At 31.5% G+C, this 19,220-nt stretch overlaps 1 protein-coding gene across 1 annotated transcript; it reads left to right on the top strand.

The window, feature by feature from the left end:
• Positions 1 to 8,647: 8,647 nt before the first annotated feature.
• On the top strand, positions 8,648 to 10,315 carry LOC111041217. The gene has a single exon (XM_022325433.1). It carries the CDS (start codon positions 8,927 to 8,929, stop codon positions 10,289 to 10,291), a length of 1,365 nt encoding a protein of 454 aa, XP_022181125.1. The 5' UTR covers positions 8,648 to 8,926; the 3' UTR covers positions 10,292 to 10,315.
• The last annotated feature ends 8,905 nt before the right edge of the window (positions 10,316 to 19,220 follow it).

Raw genomic sequence — 19,220 nt, forward strand, 5'->3', positions numbered from 1 at the left:
TGAAAAGTGTGTTACAAATAGTTACAAATGAGTTACAAAATATTGGCATGGGTCGGGAGTCGATCGGACAATGTCGGGGGGCCATCTTCACGCACGTTATTCAGACTAAAAAAGTAGGTACCTAACTGCTGTACTGTATCGTATCGAATGTCTAATCTATTGTCATTGAGTAAGTCACTGTTATACCGTAATGTACCTGTTCAGTTTGAATTCAATGATAAATCATCGGCTATGAAAAACGATTCTTATTGAAGACGGTCTGTTAGCTTATATATGACTATTCACTAATAAGTATATTTAGATTGCTATTATAGTAATTTATTTTACTAATATAGTAATAATGTACCTTTTACTAATAATATTAATATTTAATCATTACAACAGTATGTATATACTGTATATATGTATAACAGTAATACAGTATGATATACATTTTTTATTATTGTTATAATAACTTTTGAGTTAATACCGACCAATTGTAGAACGGTGTGAGTTATTATAGGCACGTGGTATAAAATATAGCCTATAGCTTAAAATTAATCTAAATATTTTGAAAATACCATTGTGCAATGTGTATGGAAAAAATAATAATATACGTAAACTTAAATATTTAAAGTTCCCATGAATAATATTTTTGAATTTCAACCAAATAACTAAAATTATTATTATTCGTTTAAATATCTAAAGTTTCGTCCAAATTTTAACTTCAAAATATGTTTATGAAAAAAATGTGAGTTTGAATATTCTTTAGATTTTTTGATTTCAGTATGAACTTTGTATCACTTGTATTACATTTTTAAACCTTAGCTAAATAAAACATTTTATACATTTTTAACTAAAAAAAATTAAAAATGTTCTTAATTTTCATGATTTTAATGAATTTTTACAATTTTTAACTTCTGATAATTGTAGAAAAAATTTTAATTTTAAATATGAGTAGCTAAAATAACAACTTATGAAGAACTTAGCGTTTTCGACATTAATAGAAAAAAATCCGAAATGTCAATCGTCTATAAAGCTAAAAAAAGAGTCAAAATATTTTTTTTTATAGTACACCACGTATATAAAATACTGATGTAAACACTTAGTGAACATTTCAATTAGCTTCGGTTATTTGTTTTTTAGTTCCAACAAAATAAGAAAATTCCCGTTTCTCCCTAATTTTTGTTTTTGTTTTTCCTGATTATTAAGAAAATTACTGGGAAGTTATAATTATTTGCTCTTTAAAGTTCCAATTAGATTCAATTTTCTACCAGAAATATGATATTGATGTTGAAAATTGAAAAAATTTTTCTACTCTATTTCATGAATGTGAAAATACGAAATGTAGAAATCATCCACCTAAATCTAAAAAAAAAAGTGAAAACAAGTTGTTACCTTTAGCTGTGCAGTTGTAGGTGTCTAAAGGGGTCACAGTAATATAAATGTTACATTTGAATTCAATTATATAAAATCGTGGTTACAAAAAAATAAATGATTTTGAGCGAAAACGGTCTGTCAACCTAGCTGATCTATCTGGCTACTAGCCCATTTCAGTAATAGTATATTTTATGATATTATTGCTATATTAAAGTTATTCATTTTACTATTAGATATTTATATTATTTAGAAATACGTAGGTAGGTTAAATTAATTTTTACCCAACAAAAAATTCATTTGTAAATGACAAAATGTCACTGTGATGTGTAGTGAGTTTTAAAAGTTTCAGGTACCCCCCCCAAAAATGAGAATTTTAAACTACAGCAAAATAACTAAAATAGTTATTCTTCGCTTAAGTATATCTAATTTCGTCCAAATTTGAGTTTAAAATATCTATAAAACAAACTGGGTTATACATTTGTGAAATTTTTTCGTTACCGTATGAATTACTTACGAGAAATCGTGCTTTACGTTTTCAATCCTTAGTTATACAAATTGAACATTATACACATTATACACATTTTTAACCACAAAATAATTTACAACTTTTCGATATTTCGATGAACTATGTAAAGATTTTAACTTAAAATGCCTATAAAAATAAATCGTGCATTATGTTTTGCTTATTAATATATATTTTTAAATATTTTTCAACTGTTATATCGTGTAACAACTTACAGGAAACCTACGAATTTAATTAAACGTATTAAACGTATCAAAAAAAAATATGTAATAATAATTAAAATGCGTTCATCATTACATATAAACTTCGCCCTACATAACGATGTGTATAAATTCAAACAAACGGTATTTCGGCATTTCACCCATAACACGACGTCCTGTACCGGTTTTGTAATTTAGACAAAGGGGTGTGAGACCCGAGTGCAGCGTATCCCCGTACATATAATATATATATATATATATAGTGGCAGTAACCGGCGAACTTTTCGAATCCCGGCGCATGTATATATATTATTATAAACTTCACCGTACACGTGTCGGTCGCTTTTTTCACGCATACATTATTATAAATTATAATATTATATAATTGAACACACGCGTCGTATTATTTAGGCTCGCGCGTGTGTACAGATACGCTGCTGCCCTGGGCGATCACCCCACGGGAACAGTCTAAGGCTCGGATCGCATCAGCTGCCATCGCTGCACAATACGCACGCACACGTCATATGACCGGCACTTGGATTGGCGGGTAAAAGACGCATTTTAGCTCAATATATTATGATAATATCGTGTAGTAATTACGCAACTAGGACTTTGAATATATTAATTTTATTATTTATCATTACGAATTCAAATAAAATCAGTATATCGCTCACGGCTCATGGATAATATTATTGTAACGCACGCGGAGGTATGTATATATTTTAAAGGGGGCACGATATGCCTGGTACCCCTCCTTTGTACCCCAACTTTGTATTCATATACGTATTGTTATTATTGAACAGTACAATTTTTTTTTTCGATCTTCGATTAATTCTGTTTTTACAAAACATAATATATACTTCGTTCATGCCCCTCCTCTGTCAAATATTTCTAAATATGTCTAAATATGATACAATTTAATACGTGGAATAGTTAATATAATACATACATATAGCTTGTCGAATCGTTTTCACAAATGCCATGTGTCTTATTATATACTCGTACAAGGTACAACGCATCAATTTATACCATTTCAATTTTCAAAATATTTATGTGAGTGTAACACTGAACCGATATTGACTCATCCGATCGATGTGCACATATTTCGTACTAAGTATAGGTATTGTCCATACTATTACATATATAGTATACTATGCGGACAGTCATTTACAATTAAATATTTAATAATAGGTATATAATAGGCATAATATAATAGATATATTTATTGTATAGTGAGAACCAAAATAAGTAATTAATAAATACCAGGCCCGTGAAATGAATGTGCCGATACCACAAAATTGTTGTTGTTATAAAACTACTCCACCGTCGGTACGAGAAGGGTGCGCCCCTCGCCAGCCTTTGCGTCTTGTGTGGGTTGAAGTGTGTGTGTCCAGTGGTCGCACGCATGATGGTAACGACGATCCGGGAACGGATAATTATGTTTGATTTTGTGCTTGCATTCAGTAAAAGTGTTTCCTCCAATATTTTGTTTAACCGTTTATCGTAGTCGTTTCCGTATTTGTCTTGATCACGCTGATTTGTAACCTTTAATTCGTAATATTCACGAGATTTAAAAGCTTAAACAAAAATTCTAATACTATCGCCATTAGATAAAAATCTACTGAAACCGGTTGATTTATGGTCTTATTGATTTGAAGAGGTCGTAGTCTTGCGACAGTACCTACTTAATTTACAGTCCATTGAATTTCGTCTCAAATTTACCAAAAAGAGCTGACTAGATTTAATACACATAGGACATAGCCCATTATAAGTCCCTACGCTAGACCTAGCAGGCACCTATATCAGCGGTTCCCAAACTTTTTCCCATCGCGGCACATTATTATTAGTTATTATAAGTCACGGCACACTTTGAATAAATATTATCTACTTATCGAATAATACGTATATAGGTAATGATGTCGGATATTATTATCGTTAATAGGTAATAATATTATTATATCTTGATAGCTGTACTTGTATATATATATCATAGAATTGTTCCGTGTACTATACATTTTTGGCCTTTCAATATTAAGTGATAATTCGTTCGGTCATACGAAACAGTTACGTTCAAAAAACACAACGGCCAGCCCAAATTGTATTGAAGCTTTGCGACGTTCGTTCTTGTATTAATTATTAGTTTTATTTGTATTATATATTTTAATATTTAAAAAAAAAAATCATTTTATGTTTTTTTTATAAAAAAAGTTCAAGTTGTCGCGGCACACCTTTCAAATTTCACGGCACACTGTTGTGCCGCGGCACACCCTTTGGGAAACACTGACCTATATTAATACATATATTAGTTATTACATATTAGAAAAATAATACATATTTAGTAAGTTCCTACACAGTGGAAAAAAGGCAAATATGTTAGCACTTAGGTAGTTCCTACGCGGTAAAAAGAGTACCTACGTATGTAAGATCCTACATGGTAGAAAAATATATAATTAAGTATAATTTTTTTAATTATTATGACTGTTATAAATATTATATTTTTTCAAACAATCATTGAATTATAAAATGTACAGGTATAAACCAAGTATAATACAATTTTTTTAATTAAAAAATATGAAATATAATATGCAAATCTATACAAATGAAATCTATCAATGTATCTATTATGATATTTTTATATAACTATATATATATATATTAATACATTTTTTTACCGTGTATGAAATTCCACATACAACATATCAGCCATGTAGGAACTTACATAGATACGTAGGAACTTTTTTTTTTTACCTGTGAACTACATTATTGTATACATCTCATGTTAATATTCGTGTAAAAATTTACACATCTCATATGCAGGAATTAACATATGTCATTTTTTACCTGCTATACTAACGATTCCCCTATCTCCCAGTCCATATACGGGTCGGCAACCTTTTTGATATCGAGTGCTAAAAAATAAACATACATTTTTCTTGGGCCAAAATTTGAATGTTCGTTATTCCATTTCAAAAGTAAAATGTGTGACTAGTTATAAAATTTAGTCTATTTAGGTTCATATGACTGTTACGTTAACAAGATATCTATAAACAAACAACGTTTTAATCCACGGTTTCCAGTCTATACCATCTATTAGTCCGTAGTTTTTTAATTTTTATACAATATATAATCTATTTTTATGCGATTTATTTTTATTCGCGGTCCACATAAATTGCTATGAATGCCTGCACACGACGACTGGTCTATAGTCCATAGTTCTATACTATCGCTTAAGGTAGTAAGCAGTGGGCAATTCAGGTAAGTATGCCAGCTTTTTTTCATTTAATAATACGCTCGCATTTGTTCAAAATGTTCAAGTACCTATACTTAAAAGCCTTATTTTTAATGACTTAGATATTTGTATCATATAATCAGGATTTTGACGGTACAAACTCCAGTTTTTAAAAATAAAAATATTCTTTTTTGCATTTAATTATTAATGAGATTAAGTTTTTGAAAATGTTCATGTACTAACTTATATAAATTAAAATTTGAATGAGTTGTTTCTATAGGTTATTAAAATGTTCATACTAAGAAGATATTAGTTCATAAAAATATAAAATAGATGTAATATTTAATCTATTATAGGTATTTATTATACTTTACTTATTATAGGTACCCGGGCAATTTCTACAAATTATAAAATGAATAAAAATGTATAAAATGTACTAATGTATAAGTATTAATTGCCACAATTTTCAAATCATTAACGTTCCCATATCTTTAATCCCATTATCACGGAGTGGTATGAAATATTATCCTCGGTATATATAAAGTACTCAGAAGTTAAAATAGTAAAACCCAGAAACTACTCGTTCAAATTTCAATATGTAGGAAGAATGTAGAATAGATACAATTATTGTATAATACAATTTCCAAAAAATAGTTTATAATAGAAAAGGGTGGTTCTCATTTGTTTCTCAAAAGTGTGTATCACCACAGGACACTTCTTAAATGAGTATGTATACTGTAAAAATGTAAGTAATTCAAAACATAATAAATCGGATGGAAGGTATACTTGAAAGTTCCAATAATCAGAATTTTAATAAATACACTTTAATAAAGTATAAAAATGGGGATTAGTTTACTTGGTGAATCATTCTGTATCGATATAAATTTATAAGTACCTATAACTATTTATATTATATATAATAGTAAATCACTATAAATCGCACGATATATTCCGTCAATTTATTAACACTGAACTCCAAAATTTTAACTATTGCTTTTATTTTAGTTGTAAGTCGATATAGCTTTTTAATATTAAAAAGAAATACGTTTATATTGGTCAAACGTATCCATTGCAGTATTACATGTATTTATTCGTAGGTTATAAAAAATCTATTACTTTAATTATCTTTATTAAGTAAAACGAGAGCCTGGAATTCCATAAATAATTATATATCAAACCTTTTAGGCTTTAATATAATTTACAGTAGGTATATAACAATTAAATGTAATTTATAAAACTAAATGTATAGTAATATAGAATATATTTGCCATAAATAGTTATTATTTTATAGTTAGTAATTATCTCAATGACGCCAAATTAAATGAAAACTTATATCCTGAATTCCTGTCCCTGGGTAGATTTTTTTTTTCAATATTTAATGTATCTCATCTGTAGCATTAGCTTATAAAATATGTTTCTTGTTAATTGTTTTTTCAACAAATAATAAATGAGCCAACTGAAAATCATACTCAGTGAACATTATAATTTATAATATATCACAATATTTAAAGTAAATAATAATAGTATGTTATCTTGTTATTGTTCTTTGATATCGGAATGACGGAAATAAATGAGTCTTTTAGTTTATGACTTCGGACAACATCTCTTGATTAATAGAATGAAATTTTTGAAGGAAACGAATAAATCTAAACCAAACTTAATCGTATTATCACTGCGAAGAGCGAACGACTATTGTATTATCGCTATGTGACATGATTGGGCGCATAACATGTAGGTATTGTAATGTTACATAATATGCTGTCTTATATTTATGTGAGTTGACAATAGTTTAGGTATGTATAGGCATTCGTATTTTTGTATAGTGCATTTTAAATACTCAACGCAATAATTATACTTCGAGACAAACTCAGTAGTACATGTAATATGTATATATTTGAGCATAGAGGTACACGAATATATAGTTATAAGACTATAACTGTTATACACCCTATGGTACGTATAGCGTACACAGTCGGTTGAGGGCTGAGATTTGTGCAATTGTGCTACAGGTCGTTTTATACAGTAAACACTAAACATAACTATGTAAGTATTTAAAATACCTAGTATATTATGTATTGGAATGACTCTTTATACAACTTAATAATAAATGCATCTAATGATTTATTAAGCCCGACCACATCTCTGCTCGCAGATTGATACGGATTAAATTTTAATAAAATAAAGGTATAAACGAAATTTAAACTCGTATTACCTCCATCACTGTGTCGAACGAACGACTATTGTATCATTGTAAAATGTTCGAAATTTGGCGTATCATATTTTATACCGAATGTAATGATACACAATATGTCGAACGGATGACAGTCTGTATAATATATATGCGAACATTATCTATGTAGAAATGTGCCCTTGAATTTTCAAAACCCATCGCAATCACATAATTATACACAAAAATTCAGTTACACTCATACGGGCGTATATAGGTATATATACGGATATTAGCTATAACTTTACTATTAACCACCCTACAACGTAATGTACAACAGTCGGTCGAGGGCTGAGATTTGTGCCCCGCACCGTTCGTATATAATAACCGTCAAAATCAACCCTCCTCCCATTCGTCCCACGACCTTCCACCCCGCACTGCCACCCACGTATAAACCCGCACACAGACGAACTACCGAGTCGCGCGAATATACACAGACATCGTGACATATACCCGTCGCATATGTAGCCATTGTGTGCACTATGTACGCGCATTTTAATAACACTGCAGCAAGCATTATATTATAATATTATAATAGTGACATAGTGCAAAGTATAATATTATACCCATGATGGGGACTGAGAGCGAAAAAAAGCGAAAGCGCTGCACGAATAGGGGGAGGGGGGGAGAAGGCGAAGAGGAGATTTTTGTTCGCACGCCGCCGCCGCCGCGATTTTTATCAACTCGCCACCCACCCGTGGCATGACGCGCGCGCGGTTCCGTAGTGCATGTAATGTATAATACAGTGCCGCCGAGCGGCAGCTGCAACGGCTGTGGCACGCGCCCCCCTTAACCCACCCCCCAGTTCACATGACCCACCGACAACAAAGGTATCTCCGCACGCGCTCACACACACACATGCACGAGCTAGCACAATAGTATTATAATATTACACATATACATGGTGTGCGTTCGCGTTGTTTATTGTTATTATTGTTATTGTCGTATATACCTACGCGACTACGTCACTGCACAACCACCGCCGATGAGTGTACTGGGCGTCGGGCGGGCGGCAGTGGGCACCGGGGTCCTGCCCCCTGCATCGGTCGGCGGCCGCGGTGATTGGTCGGTGGCGGCAGCGGCGGTGGTGGTATACTCGCGCGCCGCCGATAAACGGTACACAGACTATAACAGACCGCCGCCGCCAACACCACCACCACTGGCACACCACCACCACTGGCACACCACACCGGCGACACCAGCACTCAGCTGCAGCAGTCGCCAGTCGGCAGTCACGCACCGCAACAGGAGCGGCGCGCACCGACGAGACAGACACGCGGCGCGTCAGTACTGCATCCGTCGCGCGGGATCCGGAGACGTCCGAGTGCACCAGGCGATCGCATTCAATTTCTACTTACGAAGTAGCGCATTATTAACTCGAGGTGACCATGACGGATTACGCGCAGGTCACGACGGCCGACCCGTCGTGGACGTGGTGGATGACCACGGCTGCGGCGGCCGTGCGCATGCGGAACCTCCAAAACCAGCACAACCACCATGGAGACGTAAGCGGTGGCAGCGATGTGGACGACGAATACGCCGGGCCCGGTGGGAAGCGACAGCGGATCGGCGACGTCAAAGATGAGTATTGGCCGGTCACCTTAGACCGCAACGATCGCGGCGCACTGCTCCTACGACATCGGCAGGAGACGAACGATACGTCTTCCGCGGGCCCACTTGACTTATCCGTGAAAGCCACGCTGACTACGACGGCTGCGCGCATAGTAGACAGACGGGCGGGAGTCGACGAGTACCCAGTTGCCACAACACCGGAGAAAAGGCCGGTTGCCACTGCCGCGAGCGCCAACCGCGGTAAATCGTCCAAGAAATCGGCGATCGGCGGTGCGACGGCCACAACGACGGCGGTTAAAGCGGCCACGCGAAAACTGCTACCCCAGCTCATGCTCGACCGCCGCTTTGACAGGTCGTCGCCAGTGTCCGGTACGATAATCGTACCGGCCCCTCTCGAAGAACCGATGGCAGCTGGCTGCAAACGGCTGCTGTCGACCTCGTCATCGTTGTCGTCGTCTTCGTCGTTATCGTCACCTCCGTACCCTGCTTCGGCTGACTGTGGCGGACAGGACGGTGAACCGCGAGACGACGAATACGACGGTGGTGACATCGACCCCGAGTTCAACATTGTCGTGGCCACCGACGAGGCCCGTCGGCAGATCGAGAGCATCCCCAATGCTCTGGGCCCGTACAGGTGCCGGCTGTGCGGTGTCCGGTACGCCGACGCATTCGCGCTGGCCCGTCATCGGTGCCGGTGCATCGTGCACGTCCGATACACGTGTCCCGAGTGCGACAAGGTGTTTCAATGTCCGGCCAACTTGGCGTCGCACCGTCGGTGGCACGGCACCGGGACATCTATGAAAACTATCGGCGTCGGCGGTAATCGCAACAAGAACGGCGACAACGGTGGTAAACCCGTCAATGCCGTAAATGTCAATATTGTCAGCGACAATGCCGCGTCCAATATTGTCAACGTTGCCGCGTCCAATATTGTCAACGTTGCCGCGTCCAATATTGTCAACGACATTGCAGCATCTACCGATGCCAACGACAGTGACGGTGGCAGCATAACGACGGCGCCGGTGACGACAGCGTCGGGATTCAAAAAGAACATGTTGCAGCGAGCCGTGCAAGCAGCAGCGGCCGCCGCAGCCAACGACAACAATAATAACAACGACGACGGCGATGGCGACAACAACGACAAGAACTACAAGAACGACGACGGTGACATGGCCAAATGACCAACTTCTAAGTCACTATTATAGGTATAAGATACATGGTATTTATTGAAATTGTATATATTTGATAGGTGGTTTTTTACTAGTTCTGTACACACATTGGTAATTTTATTTTTGGTGTAATTACGCAAAATAAGTACTCATAAAAAATTGACCGCCGCAGTCCAAGCGCTCTCCCCCTTTTGCCACTCTACATAAAAAATAGATACAGATAAAAATCCATTTTAACCCCAGTTTTGTACATATCTTATCGGTTCAGAATAATTGTAAGTTTTGGTTTTTATTAATAAATACCAACTGCATGTATCGAGTAGTCATAGAAACAATTCTAGTCAGAAGTCCTAATATATTTCTAGTCATAAATAGGTAGGTAATTAATAATATACCTATATGGATATATATATATATGGCATATATATAACTATATATATGCGATGTATATGAAAATATTTCTAGTCATAAATAATTAAGTATATGTAGTGGTATGTATAAAAATATTTCTAGTCATAAATAATTAAGTATTTGTATGCGGTATATATCTAGTCATAAATAATTAAATATATTTTGTAGGTATGCGGTATGTATGGAAATAGATTCCTAGTCATAAATAATTAAGTTTACCCATATATGTATGTACGGTCTGTATGAAAATAATTCTAGTCATACACTCATGTACTCACAATATACAATAATATACTTATTAATAAAATAAAAAATATTAAACAAGAAGTATACAATATTGAATATTGAATATTTCAGTCTAACACTAGTAGTTTATCATAATATTAACAGTCTAGTCCAATTCGAAAATAATCTAGTCAATTGAATTTTTTTTGCGGAAAAAAACTTAATTCTAGTCTATTTTGTATTCATATTTAAATCATAAGTAATTTACCTCTCTTATATTGATATTACGCACTCACCTAATCAAACAATAGACCAATAATCATTTTTGTTCCTAACTTTGTTATTATTTTTAAGTGTTTTTTTTCCATCCATAGTAAATTTAATTTTAACTTTCTTGTAGAATATAAGTTGCTGCGTACCACTCGGCAGTGGCGGGCATTCAAGTCACCGCAGCCACTGCATTAAAATAATGCATATTAAAATGCAGCCGCTTATTCTTATAAAAAAAAAATACCTAAATAAAGTACCTAAGTACCTAAATAGTTCTGAATCCGTCACCACCAAGTCAATCGTATGCAACAAACCCTGGGATATATGCGTCAGTATTTAGATTATATTTCGTACCAACAACAATAATTGTGTTGGTTGTGTTGTTTCTTGTTACCTTCTGTTATATAAGTTTATAGTTAACTGTTATATATTTTTCATAATTTATACATAATATTATGTAACATAGGCATGTGTGGTGGCAGTAGTGATGGTTGTCAATTTATGAGTGTAGGGTGTATATAATAATTTTGAATCGACTAAATTACGCCGCTGCCGCACTTCACATTTAATATAGGAAAAGTGTATATATTACTGTAATAATGTGTATAGGAAATATGCATACATATTTATTAATTAATTGTATATTATTAAAATAGAAACGCCGTAGTACGGCAGGAGTACATTCTAGTCATTTCCCTTAAATATTATATATATTTAGACCAATACCTTATATATATATATATATATTATACATGTATAGGTACGTCTTATAACTCTTTCCTCCCAAAAAAATTTATGCTATATTTATAAGATTATATATTTTGTATATATTACCGTATTTTAAGCAGTAGATATTAATGATCTAATAAAAATGTATCCATGTTTATAGTCAAATAATTATTTTAGTCCGTGCAGTTTAGTCAAGTTGAAATAAACTCTAGTCAAAACTTTATAATATGAAGTCGAAAATCAATCTAGTTAAGAACCTAAATCTAGTCGAAATGTATTATCTAGTCAACCTTAATCAATAGAGTACCTATAAAACCTACTATCGAAGTAAAAATAGTCAAGTTGAAATAAAATCTAGTCAAGCTTAGTCAATAATACATCAACTATGTATGGTATTATAATATAGTCTAGTCACAATACAATCTAGTCAAGCTTATTCAATAAAGTATAAACTATCTATGCAATTAGGTACCCTGTATGCTTATACATTGGTTAGTCAAATAACAAGTGTTTAAAAATCTAGTTGAAACAAAGTCTAGTCAAGTCAGAATCCAGCCTAGTCAAAAAATAAAGTCTAGTCATGGCTCGAGAGGGTTTTATACTATTTAGTTTGCATCTATATATTACGTATGCGATGAAGAAAATATAAATCAGAGCTATCCTCAAACAAAATTAACCACTTCAAAGCTTACACAAAACTAGTTGTCAAATACATATGTTTAAGGATATCTATTTTAGAATTATCAAATCTGAGTGGTTTTCTTAAAATAACTATTTATATTAGTTGTGTCAATGAGTCTAAAATCGAAGTACATAAGAATGGCAGATATGTTGAAGAGCGGTAAATATAAAAAGTAGGCATGCGTATCGGCGGTCATGAAAAATTATGAGTACAAAAAAAGTCATAACATTTAAATAATTAATAACAATATCAATGTTTGTCTATATATATTTAAATATACAGTCTACGATCCTAATAATCAATATGTACAATAAGTAGGTACTTACATATTATTATTCATTTTTAATAGTGAAAAAAAATATACTGCATATTATGATGTATAAAATGTGTCTATGCACAACAGAGTTTATTGAATATTATTTATTGAAATGTATTATTTATTTTATTATTATATTTATATTATTCTATTATTGTATTTTATTTATATAATAGTCATGTTATATGTAACAGAATTTGTATGGGTACCTAATTCAAATGAAAAATCTTGAGGATAACCTACACGAGTACCATAATTATTCCAATAATAGTCCTATATTCTAGGTATATTATGGTAAATCTATACAAAAATAGATATATTGTAGTATTCATTAATTAATTTATGTCCAATTTTAATGTATTAATGTTAATATACTATCCTGAATGATATATTTATTTTTATAATTTTATTATTTCCATTTGTCATTATAACACGAGTAAAGAACAAAATATGTATTTTATTTTATATATAATATTATGAAATAGAAGTGTTTATAATCTTTAATTGATCATATTATTATATTTTATATTACTACATTAATTATTTTTTTATTATTAATTTTATCATAATCCAAATATATATATATATATATTTTATATTATTTTATACTTATAGATTGAATTTAATAGCATTTTCCGTTCTTAATTTAAAACACATTATTGTTGCAGATTTTGCATCGTATATTAATTGTTAACATTTTTGCACAAATTATATCATGGGTACGCGTATAAGAAAAAATTTTAAAACAACCACTATTATTACTATTACTTATCTACTTTATTATTTTTATTTATTTATATATTATTATTATTATTATTATTATTATTATTATTATTATACGCGTATTTATAATTTTATTTTATTTGAAATAAATACAGATATATATATATATAATACGATTTTCAATTTATTTCTCGATAACATAATTACATTGTGACGTCCTCTTAACAACAATGTAAAAAGAAAAGCCGTTGATAATATGTTGTTTACTCCTAGCTTGTAAATTGAGCCCACATGGAACAGGTAGTAAAAATACTATTACCGTAAATTGCGCCAGGGATTTTTTAGTTTCTAAAATAGGTATGATAATTGTGCCCTGGATTTTTTGGTTTCAAATATGGGTATAGTAAATTGAGCCCATAGTACCTAAAGGACCTTGAAAACATCGATATCTATTAAACATATTTTTAATACTGTTGTTCGTTTATTGGTAAATAAGCCGAACGTTTATCGCTTATAATTCTAAATGGATAAAATATTAGAGTTACAATCTGAAATTAACATAAAAATTCAAATGAACCTTATATATTTTATAACACAAAATATCTATTGTATTAATTTAAAGTAAAGAATATAATGAAACACTTGCAAAGTAAAAAAAGCGGATAAGTGGACCTCTGCTGTACATTATATAGGTGTCTATAGAAGGTCGCTGTAATGGATGGTATTAAATTTGAATTCAAAGATATCATATATTCAAATCTTTGTATACGAAAAACGATTCTGAACGGAGGCAGTATGTCAGTCTGGGATATTTTATGTTGTTATTACTTATTATTAATATGGTAGCCGGTAAGTTGAATTAATATTATTCTTAAATTATCAGTGATGCTGGAAAAATATTAAATATACCAATGTAAAATTGGGCTGTTTTAAAACCAAGTTACAACAAAATGATAAACGTTATTCTTTGTGCAGTAATATATGCATTTTGTCCAAATTTGAACTTAAAATGTCTGTAAAAAATAACTGTATTTATTTAACTGTTAATATTTTTTAAATTTTTTAGTTACGGAAAAAACTGTTTAATTGGAACCTTGTTTTAAATTTTCAATCCTTAGACATAAAAATTATAAATTTTATAAATTTTTCATAAGAAAATCATTTTGAATTTACAATTTGATAAATATTGTCAAAATGTGAACTTTAAATGTTTTAAAAAAAAATCATTCATATGTAATTTTAATATTTTCAACTGCTATTGTAACAATATATCAAAAGTTTTGTATTAAATTTTCATGCTTTTTTACCCAACCAATACAATTTTATTGACATTTATAGAAAAAAAAATGAAAATAATTTTAACTTAAAACGCCCGTCAACAGCTTAAGACAAGTCGAAATATTTTGAAAATTTTACCAAGTTTATGAATTGATGAAATAAACATATTTTATAAGTTTCAAACGTCTACAGAAATTCGTTTTTTAATTACGACAAAATAAGAAAATTGCTAAGTGCATAATTGAGTATCCAGCATTATAAAAATTTCAACTTCAAATGCTCATTAAAATTTAATTTGGCTTTCAGGTAGAAAATTTTTTTGTTTGATAAAGATAAACTGACTTATTAGGAATCTTTTATTCATTTTTTAAAACTTAGATATAAAAAGAACATTTTTATGAATTTCTCACTCAAAATAATTTATTAATTTTCGTGATTTTGTCAAAATTCTAAGTTTAAATACTCATAAAAAATTATTATGGATTTACGCTCAACTTTTTTTTTTAATTTCCATATGAGGAACCTTGTATTATATTTAGAAGTTTTTTGACCTGGATATCTAAAATTATTCATTCTTAATTAAAAAATAAATGTTGAATCTTTAACTACTTAAAACGCACAGTTGATTAAACGAAATTTACACAATTCTTAAGTATCTATCCTACTAAAATCACAAGCCACTTTTTTGGAATTACACAACATTTTTAACAACAAGGAATTTACAACAAATAAAAAAGAAATTTTTTTGTTAGTTAATAATAAAGAAACAGTATAGGTTCTTCTACATTGAGCAATTTAAAAGTGGTATGCAATTTGGATTCTGTATTTGTAGATGGTACATTCAAAAGTTGTCCGAAATTATACCATAAACTATTTACCGTTCACTGTACAATAAATTAGTCTTTTGTCTTCTTGTTTATATTTTATTACCTCCGAAGACCACACAATGCTATTTACAGGCCTTTCAACATTTAGTTTTAGAGTGCAAAAAAAATAACTTATAATTCAGTTATATTTTGTTATTAAATTATAAAAAATTGTAATTGGTTCTACCCTTTTAAATTAATAATAAATAAATAAATAAATAAATAAATAAAATATTCGGTTGTATGCCGATTTTGAAAAGGCCATTCACAATGCTGCAAGACATGTTTGTTTTTTTCTTCTATTGAAGTAAAAGTGTGTAGATTTCACCTTGGTCAAAGTTGGTACAGAAAAATACAGCAACTGGTGTTAAGTAATGATTACAAAAACAATAATACTGATATAGGAAGGAAAATATTGATTTTGCAAAAATAGCCTTAGACGTAATTTACGTATGAATAAAAAATATTTAGGTATTAGGCAATAGGCATACACACAAAATACCAGGCCGCAATTACATATATATAATAAATAGACACTGACCGCAATTTACGTATGTACAAAACATACACGGGCCTCAATTTACAGCGACCCGTATCAAACTCCACCACTATGTAGGTAGTAGGTACAATACCTAGGCCATCTAGATATGTATAATGTTATGGTATATCTTCTAACCGTAATGCTTGTCCGCAGAGTGCAAACTGCACGAAGAATAGTGCATACGGTATACGTACCTACCTAAATGGTATAGGGCAGGGGTCGGGAACCTTTTCTTAAGGAAGAGCAATTTTTTCGAAAAATTACAAAACCATGATGTCCAGGGAGCCGCACAGGTTTGAACAACCTTTTTTTTGTTGTAGTTGTTATAGTATAGACAATATATTATAGAATATTCGAATAAAGATAGTATTATTATTTCATTGAAAAATTGGTAGGCATTAAAAACATAATGTTACGTCTTAAATTTAGAAAATATAGAAAACCTTTATTTCATTAATTCATTATTATTATCATTATTGTTTATACAAATATAATATTATTTAATTAAGTACCTACAATAAGACACAAAAAACGTATCTACTTAATATTAGTGAGATTTTTGACTTGAAAATCGTTATAAAGAAAGTCCGAAATATTATCACTATAATAACGCAGGTATAAATTATAATTTATATTTTACGGATTACGATATATTGATAAATTTTCTAAAGAGCCACAGGTTGCATTTTAAAGAGCCACATGCGGCGGGTGTAACACGATTGCGCCCTGCTTACCTTTTTTCATTAAAAAAAGGCAACACGATTGCGCTCCAATATATGTATGTGTCCCGTATATTATGTATATGTCATATATATATTCCAACAATTTTCCAGTAAACTATTTAAAAATAATTTTCCTTCCAATTTTACAGGGTTAGGACTGAAAACAAAATTAAATTGTTGGCTTACTTAAAAATTTCAAATTAAATTTTTTTTTAATACTAATAATAATAATAAAATTTACAATTTTGGTCCCATTACTTTCAAATGTTCTAGCATATAGATATTTCATTTTTTCTAATTTTGTCCATGTTTTCGTTATAAATGACAATTTGTCAATTTGTTTTTTTCGGGGTTCGTTTTTATTATTATTTTTAATACTATTAATTTTTAAATAAGTTTCACTTTGAATGTCTAATAATATTATATTAATAACTCCATGAATATTAAAGGATGTGAAGTGTAAAACTGTGAATTATAATGTCTGTGAAATGGTTTACCAGTCCACAAAATTGGTGGAAAAACCGCATCAGGACATACACAATTGTCAAATATATAATCCGCAAAATCAAAGTTGTTGGTAAGAGCATTTTCAATTAAGCACAAAAAGGCATCACCAACTACATTTTCGGGTAAAAAAACAAGAGCGAAAAAACATTTTAATCAAAGGTCTATTTCTGACTTTGAATTATATTCTTTTAATAAGTTGGTATTGCTTTGAATTTTTCTAAACCAACTTTGACCTAAATGGAATCTACAGGACATAATTTTGCTATTTGGAAAACATTCATTAATAGCATTGTGTGCGCTTTTTTCAAAATCGAAATGAAAATTATAACTAGCCAATGATATTAATAAATTTATGCCTGTCAAGTTCAAACATAATTTTATAATAGTGCGCCACATATCTACATAATATTCAGTTGATTTTGACGTCAAAAAACAGTATATTAAAGGAATATAAAAACCGTTTTGTAGCGTATGAATTGTGTACAGTTGATCATAGTATTTTGGTGAATGTAAAAATGTGCCATCAGCAAAAATATGATTTGAACGACTTAATATATCGAGATTAGTTGGGCAAGTCAATACAACTATATTTCAAATGTCTTCCATGTAGCAAAAATATTCATCTATATTAGTTTTAAGACAGTGTATCACGCAAGTTAAATAATTGCAATATTGAGTCTTCCAGTGACTTTAGAATTGTTGGCAATTTTTTTTTACGGAAATCGTACTAACATTTTCTCCACAATCTAATGTCAGAATGAACGGTATGTAAATCATTTTCAGTGCTACGTAGTTCTTGTCGAATTATTTTGTTCGGCCTTGTGAATAAGTCGTTTTCACATTTCCTTTTGATTCGGGAATTTACTATTTGTCTACTAACGATATTTTCCGAAATAATATCATGATTGTGTTAATTAAGCATGCTAAGTACTTTCGTGACATTATTGTCAACATATATACTTGATTGACAATTTTTGTTACTACACCGATACCCAATACTGCCTGCGTTTTTAAGTACTTTAAATTCCCTATATTTATGATCATTTACTAATATACATGGCTTACCTTTTTCAGTTTCGAACTTTCTTGATATAGGTAGATAGATCCATTTTTCACTATATTATTGTTATTTTCACGACGGCACACTTTACGAGACAGTTAACAGTCAACAACCAACAGTCAATTATAGCTCAAATGTAAAATCCGATCACGACATTATCATTGATATCTATAGTCCATGGATATTTGATAAGATAAATTAACCATAAAACATTATCACGAATACCCAGTCGTACATATTAGGAAATCAAGGCCAAGGAAAACCAAGTCCGACTGCATTTTTAAATAGTGTACTAGAAAATTGTTAGGATATATACATGACATAAACATAAAATACGGGACACACACATATATATTTAAATATTGGAATGCAATCGTGTTGCAATTTATGCATGTAAAAAGGTAAAACGGGCGCAACAGTGCTAATTGATCGAGCGCAATCGTGTTGCCTTTTTTGAATGGAAAAATTTAAGCCGGGCGCAATAGTGCTAACCTCTGGTATAGGTTGAATTTCAAATTTTGATACATACATAATGCATATATAGGTATCCGATGTTTGTTTACTATCAGAAACTACGGTATTGTTGGATAAACTATATTTTTGGTAATTAC

Source organism: Myzus persicae, unplaced genomic scaffold, assembly GCF_001856785.1.
Source record: "Myzus persicae strain clone G006 unplaced genomic scaffold, MPER_G0061.0, whole genome shotgun sequence".
In the NCBI taxonomy this organism is placed as follows: Eukaryota; Metazoa; Arthropoda; class Insecta; order Hemiptera; family Aphididae; genus Myzus; species Myzus persicae.

Bases quoted from the DNA above. Each gene is read 5' to 3' on its own strand.
- LOC111041217 (XM_022325433.1), top strand. From the start codon at position 8,927: ATGACGGATTACGCGCAGGTCACGACGGCCGACCCGTCGTGGACGTGG.